Source organism: Sebastes umbrosus, chromosome 1 (assembly GCF_015220745.1).
Source record: "Sebastes umbrosus isolate fSebUmb1 chromosome 1, fSebUmb1.pri, whole genome shotgun sequence".
NCBI lineage: Eukaryota > Metazoa > Chordata > Actinopteri > Perciformes > Sebastidae > Sebastes > Sebastes umbrosus.
Genome location: NC_051269.1, coordinates 28,820,160 through 28,832,856, shown reverse-complemented (window position 1 = coordinate 28,832,856; position 12,697 = coordinate 28,820,160). Strand labels below are relative to the sequence as shown.

The 12,697-nt window shown below is 45.3% G+C and overlaps 2 protein-coding genes across 8 annotated transcripts in view; one reads left to right on the top strand and one right to left on the bottom strand.

Annotated features, from left to right (window-relative positions):
• The window catches only part of LOC119490457 (low-density lipoprotein receptor-related protein 1-like), a 115,820-nt gene that overhangs the window by 75,483 nt on the left and 27,640 nt on the right, over nucleotides 1–12,697 (top strand). For 4 of the 7 annotated variants that reach the window (XM_037773911.1, XM_037773885.1, XM_037773905.1 and 1 more), the window contains exons 29-42: nucleotides 552–779; nucleotides 2,116–2,290; nucleotides 4,151–4,245; nucleotides 4,349–4,498; nucleotides 4,676–4,816; nucleotides 5,051–5,176; nucleotides 5,274–5,405; nucleotides 6,098–6,232; nucleotides 6,552–6,681; nucleotides 6,835–6,961; nucleotides 7,068–7,219; nucleotides 7,863–7,987; nucleotides 8,171–8,545; nucleotides 12,502–12,691. In XM_037773911.1, the coding sequence (XP_037629839.1) occupies nucleotides 552–779; nucleotides 2,116–2,290; nucleotides 4,151–4,245; nucleotides 4,349–4,498; nucleotides 4,676–4,816; nucleotides 5,051–5,176; nucleotides 5,274–5,405; nucleotides 6,098–6,232; nucleotides 6,552–6,681; nucleotides 6,835–6,961; nucleotides 7,068–7,219; nucleotides 7,863–7,987; nucleotides 8,171–8,545; nucleotides 12,502–12,691 (2,281 nt within the window). Of the gene's footprint in view, nucleotides 1–551; nucleotides 780–2,115; nucleotides 2,291–4,150; nucleotides 4,246–4,348; nucleotides 4,499–4,675; nucleotides 4,817–5,050; nucleotides 5,177–5,273; nucleotides 5,406–6,097; nucleotides 6,233–6,551; nucleotides 6,682–6,834; nucleotides 6,962–7,067; nucleotides 7,253–7,862; nucleotides 7,988–8,170; nucleotides 8,546–12,501; nucleotides 12,692–12,697 lie in introns of all 7 variants that reach the window. The other 3 variants (XM_037773866.1, XM_037773893.1, XM_037773857.1) reach the window with 1 other exon arrangement.
• LOC119490482 (delta-type opioid receptor-like) lies at nucleotides 8,918–11,345 on the bottom strand. The gene has a single exon (XM_037773924.1). It carries the CDS (start codon nucleotides 10,321–10,323, stop codon nucleotides 9,295–9,297), a length of 1,029 nt encoding a protein of 342 aa, XP_037629852.1. The 5' UTR covers nucleotides 10,324–11,345; the 3' UTR covers nucleotides 8,918–9,294.

Below are 12,697 nucleotides of genomic sequence, written 5' to 3'. Positions count from 1 at the left end.
TATTCAGTGTGTGGGTTTAGTATTCAGGGCAGCACTTTCTATTATCTTCAGGGGTAATGGAATGGAGAGCCCCATTCTGTCTGATGCAGGCAACATCCACCACCTATACCAGTCTGGCCTGGCCGATACAGCCTGACACTGGCATTACTCTCCCCCTCTCCCTGTCTCTTTCCCTCCCTTCCTGTCTATCATTTAAGCTGCAACACAGTTCAATGATGATAGGACTGTTGAGACCGATGCAATTGTAGCGTCTCTGCACTGATTGAATTTACTCGCGCTGGCTTGGCCGCACTATTGAGTTAGCCAGACAGACACAATCATTAGAGTCAAAGATGCAATTGGATTAACTGTTTGTTCAAGTGGCAGGAATAATGCGCAGACGCACCCGACCATGCTGCACCTACCTGTCCTCGCAACTCTAGCATTAGCGTGCACTCATGCACTTGACGTTTGACTTGAAGCTGCATTTAACTTCTGATTACCCCCATTGAATGCTGAAGCTTTTGGGAATTACTGAAGGATGCATGTCAACATGTTCCCCCACCCTGCAGAGTCTCGTCAGTTCCTGCTGTACGCTCGGCAGATTGAGATCAGAGGAGTGGACATCGACAACCCTTACTACAACTACATCATCTCCTTCACCGTGCCGGACATCGACAACGTGACCGTGGTGGACTACGATGCTCTGGAGCACCGCATCTACTGGTCTGACGTCCGGACTCAGACCATCAAGAGAGCTTTCATCAACGGCACCGGAGTTGAGACTGTGGTCTCTGCTGGTACGGAGGAGGCAACGCAATAGAATACACATCAGACTTAAAGCTCATTGTTTTCAGTTTTTACAGCTACAGGAAGATTGGTTTACATATCTTTCACTTGGATATTAGGTCCGTGTGCTTTTAAAAGTTGGGTTTCCTGCTCCACAGGGACACTGCTCATTTGCAGTTTGCAGTAAACAATGCTCATGTGGTGAGGTCACTACAGAAGATACGCCCGATAATAGAAAGTGAGGGAAAAAACAAGAAGAAATGGAACTGATTTCAAATTATTATCCCTCACAGTTTCTTTTTCTCAATATTATATTTATTGTTTTTTTTTGTTCATTTTGAAACAACAGAACAAACATTCACAAACGTCCCCAATAATAACATTCTCGCTACAAAGAAACTTAACAAACCTAATATTATATAGAATAAGCCAGTATAGATACAGGAAAAACATTTTATATACAAAAAAATAGATAAATAAATAAAAAGAATATACACAAGTAAAAAAATAAAATTAAAAAAATAAAATTAAATAAAATCTATTTATATATACATATATATATACAGTATACATATATACATACATATACATATACGTACACGCAGTATCCCTCACAGTTATGTATAAAACAATTAAGGGATAATTTGCCATTTATCTATTTTCAGGTTTTTATTTTCATATCAGATTTTCACCCAATTTTTCCATTTTATTATTTTTTTTTATCAACTTTTTAGAAATTCAAAAGAAAGCCATGATGAATTCCCAGATTTATTTGGAAAAAATACTGAAATAATTATCTCTACATATACTATATTGTGGTTTATAGTTTCTTATATTTTTGCTATGTTGTAACTTATTTTGCTAAGACACAGACACTGCAATTAACCATTGACAAAACCCCTCCCCAAACACCTAATTATCCAATCAGAGCTTAGTAACTGCAACTAGGCACTTGTCAAAGCAGTGCATGAAGCCCTAGTAAGAACGATACTGTGCACACAAAGACTGTGGAGGGTACGGTCTTTTTTCCTGACATGTAACTTTAGCCTCAGTCTTTTCACCTGATATACCATCATGCTGTTTGTATTTAAAACCCTTTTACATTTCTCTCAATTTCAAACTCTCCTGGAAACATTAGAAAGTCAGCTGAAGACGAAGTTTTCAACCAACTCATGGAGTTGGCATTAGTTAGTTATCTAGCTACAGCGGATAAAATCTGTTAGCAACCGTAATGAATTCGGCCAACAAAATCAATAGCTGTAGGCTTAAGAACGAGAAGCCTGCCTCGACTGAGAAGGTTGATTAATGGCTCTCTGTGTGTGTGTGTGTATGTTTATCTTTCTTCAGATCTGCCCAACGCTCACGGCCTGGCAGTGGACTGGGTATCCAGGAACCTATTCTGGACCAGTTATGATGCCAATAAGAAACAGATTAATGTTGCCAGACTGGACGGCTCCTTCAAAAATGCTGTCATCCAGGGCCTTGACAAGCCACACTGTCTAGTGCTGCATCCAATACTGGGGTTGGTCGTCCACACACACACACACACACACACACTAAAGCTGTCATACTTTGTCAAAATGAAGCTTTCAGGAATTGTGCTCAGACACCCTCCTGATTCCACCTTTAACCTACAACACATGCACACACAGTCACACACACACTCAGGCAATGTCTGGCTGTCAGGCTCCTCTCTGTTTGCAGTCAGCGATGACAGGCAGAGTACTTTGGTATTGATGGTCGCTGACCTCTGACTGTTTCTTTATTCAGGAAGTGGTTCCAATTTTTCTCCCCTCATGTCATCTTTCTCCTCTGTCGCTTTCTTTCTCCGTCTTGCTCCATTTTTCTATTTTCGAAAAAAGATAGCTTCTGCGCTCAGATAGACTGTCTATGAATTATTTACTGCCAGTGTCTCTGTGGCTATCTGTCGCTATTTCTGTTCCTGTGTTTATCTTACATCCTGTCCCCATAGCAAATGTCCATTTTTCCCTCCCGTCTTCCCCCTTGAAACCTCCATCCCCCTCAGCTCCCCAAACAGAACCTGGCCTCGGCCCCACCTCTCACCAGCAGAGCAGAGACAGACCATCTGTATTTATATATTTAGTTCTGTCCTGCAGGAATATGTGCGCCTTTGACTATTTGAGGTGGATGAAGACAGGATATTTTCTTAAGGAAATGTCTCTGCCTCCTCTGTGTTTTTTTTGTGTACTCCTTCCTCTCTTTCAAAGACTTAGCCTACTTAAGCGGAGGAATGTTTCCGATCTGAGCATTGTTGGCATGGGGGAAAATGAGAAGCAGATGCTGGATCCATATGCTGGGGCTGTCTCCTCTTTCTGGCACACAAACACACTGCCGAGAATACGTCCAGGAGTGGGAGGGGGCCAAGACAGTCAGGGAGGGACAAACTCAAACTTGTGTGTGTGTGTGTGCAAAAAAACATGAGAATGTGGGCGTTTAAATGCTGCAGAAAAACTTTATTTAGAGGCGTGTTCACAAACAAATGAAGGGTGCGGTGGATGTGGTGGGATTTAACAGGAAGTGGGTGATGGGAGAGGATAGATACCCTTTAAACATAGATTACACGCAGTCTAAACACAGTGACACACACTCACATTGTCCGGTGTACTCCGCATGTGTGTGAGGAGCAAGGAAGTGGAAAGCAATGATGAGCCAGAGGTCATTTATCATCTGCTTGATTGAAATGGGTCTCCACAGATGTATTTCTGCTTCACCTAACTTCATCTTCAGCCTCAGTTGAACTTGACCGACATATTGCATTTGTTATTTAAACATTCCTATTAAAGTCACATGTGGTTTGGTATGCTTTACAGACCAGATGCTCCACAGATTCTACAGTGTTTTGATGTTACTATTATTATTTATTTGACCGTGCGGTCTTATCAAGATCACTTTTTCAAGAGAGAAGTAAGATAATTATAAAAACAATTGTAACAGTCGCAACAAAAATCACACGATAAAGCTTTAAAATCTTCGAGAGCTGTAATTCATTCCATTCAAAAGGTGCTTAGTACCCAAATCCAGTCCTGCCAAGATCAGTGTGTACTTATGGATATCTAAGGTTAAGCTATTATTAGAATATGTGCTGTAGTTGAAAGATATATTTGAGACTTAAATGGGAGAAGAGATGTGAGGTGGATTGGCTTCCGTACGACAGGAAGTTCTGGACGGCAAATTGATTCCCCCCAAATCATTTATTTAATCTTTATGTCAATAAGAAAGCAATTTTGCCATACACTGAGCCAAGAGGTTTTGTATTGTGAGGCTTGGGAGTGCAATTAGGTGGCCTATTGACTACATTTACCAGGTAAATTATGATATGCTGAAAATAAATCCATGTTCTCTCTCTGCCTGCCATCTTCAGGAAACTCTACTGGACAGATGGGGACAACATCAGCATAGCCAACACAGACGGCAACAACCGCAGCGTCCTCTTCACCGGCCAGAAAGGCCCCGTCGGTGAGTGGCGTCCTACAGTATGTCTCCGTGTGACTGCATGAGAGATAGCACGCCCTAGTGACAGGGCAGGTCATTACACATCAGCGCTCTCTTTGTTTTCCAGGTCTCTCCATTGACTTTGACACTGAGCAGCTGTACTGGATCAGCTCAGGAAACAGCACCATCAATCGCTGTAAACTGGACGGCTCTGAACTGGAGGTGCTCGAGGGGGTAAAGGGCAAGCTGACCAAGGCTACTGCTCTCGCCATCATGGGTACGTCTCCGGAAAAATGTTCACTTTAGCCAGCTGCGTATGTAGAGAGAGCTCAGCCATGACATGTGATAGCTTGACAAATGTTGCAAGTGTATGTGTGTGGGTTAATCCAGTGTTACTGTGTGTCTGGTTTTGATAGGGAGTGTTGAGCATCCTGTTGTGTGTTGTATCCTTTAGGAGACAAGTTGTGGTGGGCGGACCAAGGAACTGATCAGATAGGGACCTGTGACAAGAACGACGGCGGCAACTGGAAAGTCCTGAGGAACAGCACGTCCCCAATGATGCACATGAAAATCTACAATGAAACTGTGCAGAGAGGTGCAGGACCGGCTGCCACACGGCAACGTTTTCTAAGCTGCAACATTTGTTTAGTTACAGTATATTACTTAGCGAAAAAAATAAAGGGAGGAAAATATGTCCTTGTCTCATTAAAGGTCTGCTCTGCTTGCTGTATGTAGCCTGTTTATCTATGCCATAGCACATCTGTTTATGTCCCTGTAACCCCTCTTTGATTTGTTTTGTGTATTTGTTCTCGTGCTTTTGCGTTCCCAGGCACCAATCTCTGCAGTAATAACAATGGAGACTGTTCCCAGCTGTGTCTTCCCACCTCCCCGACCACCAGAGCCTGCATGTGCACGGCAGGATACAGCCTGCGCACTGGGCAACAGTCTTGTGAGGGTATGACGCATTCATACACATTTTCTTGATTCAGCCAAAATTTGGATTCAAGAATTGATGACAATGATAAATGTGTGATGTCATCTGTGTGCTGTAGGTGTTGGCTCTTTCCTGCTCTACTCTGTGCATGAAGGCATACGTGGTATTCCTTTGGACCCATCAGACAAGTCTGATGCCCTGGTACCGGTGTCGGGCACATCCCTGGCTGTGGGCATAGATTTCCATGCTGGTACGACTTTCATATGTTTTTTTCTCAAATTCTAGATAAGGAAGAATTATCCCAGCATGAAGGTATTTTGTCTCTTAGCTGAAATAACAATTAAATTTACCACTGCATTTAGTGTGTGTTACTTTATTAGGGTCTAGGAAAGTTCTATTCAGTCCAACTCTAATGGTACGTGTCCACAAGATCTATTCTTTCCACGCTTCCCATCCATTGTCTATTTAGGCAGCTGTGCAATGCATTTTGGTAGCATGGCGGCGCGATTCGAGAGACGGGGCGTTACGTGCGCCGCTCCTCATTTGCATAAAGTTGAGGTCAAGGCTACTTCATGCAAATAGGGGCGTCCGGCGGACTCACCGCCTCTAGAAACTCCAGAGAAACTTTTAAACTAACCGTTGTCGATCGAAAATAAAAACAGATTCAGAAAACAGCATGGCTTATTTCTCACATTAAGTGTTTTCAGAAACACATTTCCATGAACTATTTTCTTAATATGAGAGAAAAAAGTTTCCAAACGAGCCGCCATGTTGCGTCCGGTTTGAAAGCTGGGAGCAGCAGCCCATGAGGGAAAGAGTTCGCCCAATCAGGTGTCTAGTTGCAGCCCATCAAGTGTCCAATTCTGGGAATCAAGGCAATCCTTCACATCCAAAAACGCCCCTGTGGACACATACCATAACATGTTTCACTTGTTTTCACAGACAATGACACTATCTACTGGGTGGACATGGGCCTGAGCACCATTAGCAGGGCCAAGAGAGACCAGACCTGGAGAGAGGATGTGGTCACTAACGGCATCGGCAGGGTGGAGGGCATCGCTGTGGACTGGATAGCAGGTGAGTGACTCCTCTGACATATAACAAAACATAGTGTACATGAATAAAAACAGCATCAATCATACATGCTGATAAATTGTGTTTCACCTTTGCTGTCAGTGTATCTATTAGCCTTGCTTGACTGTTACTACACAGTAGGAAGGGAGATGAGAACATATTGTACTAACTGAGAAAACAGGAAAGAACAGACACAGAAGAGAAAACACAACGAGACACCTGAAAATAATTTATTTCTTAGGTCAATGAAAGTCAGATTTAAGTGTCAAAAAGGAGGTCGGACAGGGCCGGACTATCATTGTTTCTCCTCCGTCCTCTACAGGAAACATCTACTGGACGGACCAGGGCTTTGATGTGATCGAGGTGGCCAGACTGAACGGCTCTTTCCGCTACGTGGTGATCTCCCAGGGCCTGGACAAGCCTCGTGCCATCACTGTCCACCCTGCGAAAGGGTGAGAGGAAACAACACTCCAATTATTACTGTAGCTGTCTTTAGCTTCTGCTTCTGTAATCTCTCTCATTATTGATTACTGAGGAAGTTGTCTCTGTGCTTTGCTGTGTGTTTGTTCTTGTCTGTGTGTGTGTGTGTGTGTGTGTGTGTGTAGCTACCTGTTCTGGACAGAGTGGGGCCAGTATCCCCGTATTGAGCGGTCTCGTCTGGATGGCTCTCACAGGGCTGTCCTGGTCAATGCCAGCATCAGTTGGCCCAACGGTATCTCCATTGACTATGAGGTGCAGTATAAAGGGCCATTCTTGCATTTACATCACTATGTTACAGTGCAGACAGACAGTGGACACTGCTGCACAACATTATCTCAACCATTCTGTGTGCCTGTAGGAGAGTATGCTGTACTGGTGTGACGCCAGGACGGACAAGATTGAGCGCATTAACCTTGAGACCGGAGAGAACAGGGAAGTGGTGCTGGCCAACAACAATATGGACATGTTCTCTGTGTCTGTGTTTGAGAGCTACATCTACTGGAGTGACAGGTCGGATATACACCCCTCATTTGGCACTTATTCGTGAGCGATATTTATCTTCAATCTAAAAGATGACCTATTATGCTTTTCCCTTTCCTTTAGTGGGTTATATCGTTTTTTGTGCATGTAAAAGGTCTGAAAAGTTACAAAGTCCAGGCCAAAGGGAGTTACTCTCCCCCACCGAAACACTGCTTCTGAACTGCCTAAAACGCCTTGATTGAAGTCCGATCTATTCTCCCGTAACGTGGTGATGTCACCAAGTAACACGTTTGTATAATACCTGCCTAGCGGCTAGTTTGGCACGCAATCAAAAAAAGCTAGTTCGAGCGGAGCTGGAGCGGAGAGTTTGGTTCGGTTGACCAATCACAACAGAGTAGACCAGCTGACCAATCAGAGCCGGCAGGGCTTTTCGGGAGGGGGGGGGCAGGAGCTCAAACAGAGCGTTTCAGACAGAGGGTGAAAAGAGGCGCTGCAGCACAGCCTGTATGAGAAAAGTAAAGTGTTTTTTAAACATTAAAGCATGTAAACATGTTCTAGTAGAAACCCAAAATACAAGTATGAACCCTGAAAATGAGCATAATAGGTCCTCTTTAATATTTTACTCATCTACAAGCTTAATTTTTGATTAATTTCTGTTTAATTTTTTAACCAGGACACATGCTAATGGCTCCATAAAGAGAGGCAGCAAGGACAACGCAACCGACTCTGTGTCTCTGAGGACTGGTATTGGTGTACAGCTCAAAGACATCAAGGTTTTCAACAGGGCCAGGCAGCAAGGTAAGCATGGTGGTGTTTATTTTAAAACAGTAAAATGCCTGCCTTACATGCGAAAGATGTTCAAAGAATTAGTATTTTCATTAAATCAATAGTTAGTTAAATACTTCGTAAATGTCACATAACAAATTTGAGAAATTAAATTGTCATTGATGATTATTTCATGGATTTCATGTCTGTGTACAGGAACAAATGTGTGCAAAGACAAAAATGGCGGGTGCCAGCAGCTTTGTCTTTTCCGTGGCAACGCAAAGCGGACGTGTGCCTGCGCCCACGGCATGCTGGCCGATGACGACTGCAGCTGCCGTGACTATGATGGCTACCTGCTTTACTCGGAGCGCACCATACTAAAGAGCGTCCACCTGTCAGATGAAAACAACCTGAACGCACCCATTAAACCGTTCGAGGACCCCGAGCACATGAAGAACGTCATTGCGCTCACGTTTGATTACAGAGGAGGTGGCGGAAAAGGAGCGAACCGCATCTTCTTCAGTGACATCCACTTTGGCAACATCCAGCAGATCAGTGATGACGGATCAGACCGCAAGACTGTGGTAGAGAGTGAGTATATTAACATTAAGTCTTTTAACAATCAACCTCCACCCAGCTCATGTCCCAGTTTATCTGCAGTGTATTCCTCCTCCCAAAGCTGATATCGGGCCTTTCATTTAATCAGGAGTTATTTCTGGTTACTCCACTTTTTTGGTGATTAACAAAGAACCTTAGTTGTAAACATTAGAGAGAAATCTAGTGGAGAAACCGCTGGAGTTCCCCAAAACACTTGCATGATATAAACACAACCAGGAAGCGTTTATTCTGAAGTTGTAGCCAAACTAGAAACAAAAAGAAAGCTTTGAGAACAGAGTGTATGTACGACCATAAACAGGCGTACAGATTTACCTTATCTCAGCACAAGAAAACACAGGTGCTCTGTTAATGTTTGACCAAAGTGCCTTTACTTTAAACTGTTTTACAAGGAATGCATGATTGAGGATTGTTTGTCCTACTGTCCCTGTGGAGCGGCTCCTCCCGAAGATACCGGTTTGATCTTCTTATACAATATCCAGACTACCAGTGGATGTTGTTAAGCTGTTGCCTGCTGTTGGGAATGCTGTTGTTTTGCTCTGTTAAGTAGACTTTCCTCGTGAGGGTAACGATTGTGTCCATTTTTTTTTAATGCAAGTCTTTCAGCAAAGCAACTCGGCTTGTGATTGTTTTACTGTAATTCCCAGTAGTCCCAGTAGGATTTACTCAGTGTTTGTGTTGTCAGGTGTTCAGTTATATCAACCTAGTTGTTGATAGTAATACTGTCAGGCAGCAGTCATAGCCACAGCAACACTGTCTCTTTGCCTGCGCCCAAACAGTTTCATTAGGTCTTGTCTGAACTTTTGGGACATCAGTACATAGAGGATGGGGTTCATCACCGTAGAGGAGGTCGCCATGAAGCGTGCAAATACGCTGAAGGGGCCATAACGTGGTGAGGCGCCAGTGGCCCCTGAGCTGTTATCTGCCAATAAGGCCAACGTCAGGCCGTAGGACGGCAGCCAGCACAGGGTAAAAGCTAGCACGAGCATGGCCGACGTCTGGGTCACTCTGCTCTGGTATCGCTCTACCTGGGGGGCGCCGCCGGCGTGCTGCCTCCCCCACAGGAACCAGTAGATGCTGCCGTATGCCACCGCAATGGTGACCAGTGGAAGCAAGAAGGCCGCAAGGAAGTGGAACAATCCATAGATCAGCTGATCTGTGTGGGACCGGAAAGCAAAGCAAGCGAGGCCATCAGACGTTCGCCCTGGGGTTTCCACAAAGCGAAAGACCAGCTGGGGAGTAGCCAGGCAGCAGGCCGGGACCCAGAGGAGCGCAGCAGCTATAGACACCCGGCGAGGGGAGAGGAGGCCGAAGGCTCTGGCGGGCCGCACCACAGTCAGATAGCGAGACACAGCCAGCGCGGCCAGCGTGAAGGCGCTGGCCGAGGAGCAGGCCGAACCCAAGAAGCTCACCAGACGACACATGACTTCCTCAAACGGCCACCGCTGCATGGCGATGGCAGCAGTGTGGAAAGGAAGCATGGAGAGCAGAAGCAGGTCTGCAGCGCTCAGAGCCAGCAGGAGGACGTCGGTTCCTGTGCCGGTCATGGAGCTCTGAGGGGACTGTCCAGTACATCCCACCCTACATCTCCGCCTCCTACACAGGATCACCATCACCACAGTGTGCCCGCCAACTCCCAGCACCAGAATCAGTACATCTAATATCGGGACCAGGACCTGCTCCACATTTTCCAGCCCAGCGTGACTGCTGTTTCCCAGAAGATCCTCTGAACCCGTAGAGTTGCACGGCAGCATCCTGTCCTCAGTTATGGAGATGTCTTCCAGTCATACCACCACTGTTGGCTTTTGGTTGGGTCAAATATTTTCAAGCTGGTCATAAAACTACTGATAATACCTGATTACTCATACTGTGAGTCAATAGCAGTTTACTCAGAAATAACAGCACGCTGATTTCCAGTTACTTCCCTAAAGGTTGATGACAAAATGACCAATAAAAATGACAGCAGGTGGATGTTTTAAACATGAATAAATACACATACAGTAGATTACATACATTCATGTCCCTTCTGACATTGTGAAAATCCAGCAAATGACCATTTTCATAATAGAGTTCAAGGTACTTCCAGTGTGCTGTATGTGAATCAAGCCACTCCAGTCCTCGCAATCAGCTCCACCTCTGATTGGCTGGGTGGCGGTAAAGTGCGTGAAATAACCTCAGACCTCTCCATTGAAGACAAGACACTCCTGATTTCTCAGCTGCCGAGGTTTCCATCCATCTCTTGTTGAGAGCGTCGAAGTGTTGAGAGCTTATAATGCCGTAGATTGTGTGATTTTCCCGTCACCTCGGAGCAGGCGACCACTCCACGTGACGTCCTCAATCAGGCCCCGTGCTCAGCACTCCACAATCAGCTTCATTCCTGCCTCCGAGGAACGGATCTCCTGAGAAACAGAGTTCTGGCAGAAGTGAATAGCTCGACAGTAAGAGAGGATAAAGTCGAGTGAACGGCAGGTGAACTCTGGACTGATTATCACAGAGCAGGAGAGAGATGGGCTGGCCTGCTCTTTGTGGGAGGGCCTAATGGGGCCAAACATACTTTTTTCCCCAGGGTCCATTGTTTCTGTTCATTTTCTGAAAGGATCTGTACATTTTCTATAAGCGTTGCCCCTTCTCACGCATACACAAAACACACACAGATATGATGTATTCACAGAGACAGAGAAAAATAGTGTTTGCCTTCAGAAATCAGGGTAATTATTGACTGCCGGTTTGATAGCAAACACTGAACTGCTATCACACCTACTGCAGATAACTGCAATAAAGCACTATCAGTGTCAGTGTAAGCAGCTGAGCTCAAGAGCTGTAAATTCAGCTCATCTGTATTATTGTAAACAACAAGAGAAAATGTACAGGAACCCAGATAGGCTTGGGTCAACAATGAGAAGATAAACAGAACTGAAAAGCAAGAATTTGAGAAGAGAGTGCTGCAGACTAGAGATTTATAATTCATTAACAGCACCAAAAGGAAATGGGGAAGAATGGATTCCAATGTTGCTCTTCATCGATTTTTAGGGCATCGATTTATGAGCGTGAGAAGCGGAGGGGAGTTGTTTTCTTGGCGTTGCATGCCTTCGCTCGGCTCTGCAGTCGCTTTGCTTCATTCACAGTCTCTTAGCATGAGCCGGGCAAATGTTGGTTCATGTCCGCGGCGTTGCACTGGAGAAGTTGAGGCGTGGTGTTAAGTGTCCCACCTGGTGGTGAATCTCGCTGATCCTCTCGGCCCGAGCCGAGTGAGGTCATACCGAGCCCTGGAAAAGGCAGCTGTAATCATTAGATTACTGTTCCATTGCAGTAACAGTAACAATAAGGCAGCTATTACTAAGTATTTGGCATTGGATGGGTGTTTTTTCAAATGTACTCTTCCTGAAGTACACTCGTGTGTGTTGTTTCTCACCAGCAGAGAACAGCTGTTCTCTATCTGCCGCCACAGAACTTTGTGTTCCTCCATTTTGGCTGACTCCCGCCTGTCCTCTGGCCTCCACGCAGGCGAGGAGCTCATAACCTCGGTCTCATTTCAGGGCTGTGGAGCAGAAAAAATGACTTCTCATCTGTTGATGAGGTAGTGCGATGGAAAGTAATAGGCTAGGCGGCAACTGTTATTGTGACCTTTTTAGTGAGCTATTTGTTGGATAAAAGCCTCGAATCACACTGTGTTCTTGGTCATTAATACCAAGCTGTCATGTCCATAGTCCTGACTCTGTGCTGCCCCACAGCGGGGCTGCCAACACCGAGCTGTTGCCAGACAGTCCACATTTGGCCTTTTAACATAGAGCTGGGATTGACGTGCTTCTTTTCCTTACCCTCTTTTCTCTTCTGTCTTCCCCCCCCCTCTTTGTGGCTCCTTTTCTTTTCCCTTTTCCATTCTGTCTTTATTTATCTCCCCCTCTTCTCTCTGTTCCCTTCTCCTTTTTCAGATGTCGGCTCGGTCGAAGGCTTAGCGTACCATAGGGGCTGGGATATGCTGTACTGGACCAGCTACACCACCTCAACCATCACCCGCCACACTGTGGATCAGAACCGCTGGGGTGCTGTTGACAGGCACACTGTGGTCAGCATGTCGGGAGACGACCACCCGAGAGCCTTTGTCCTTGACGAGTGCCAGAGGTTGAT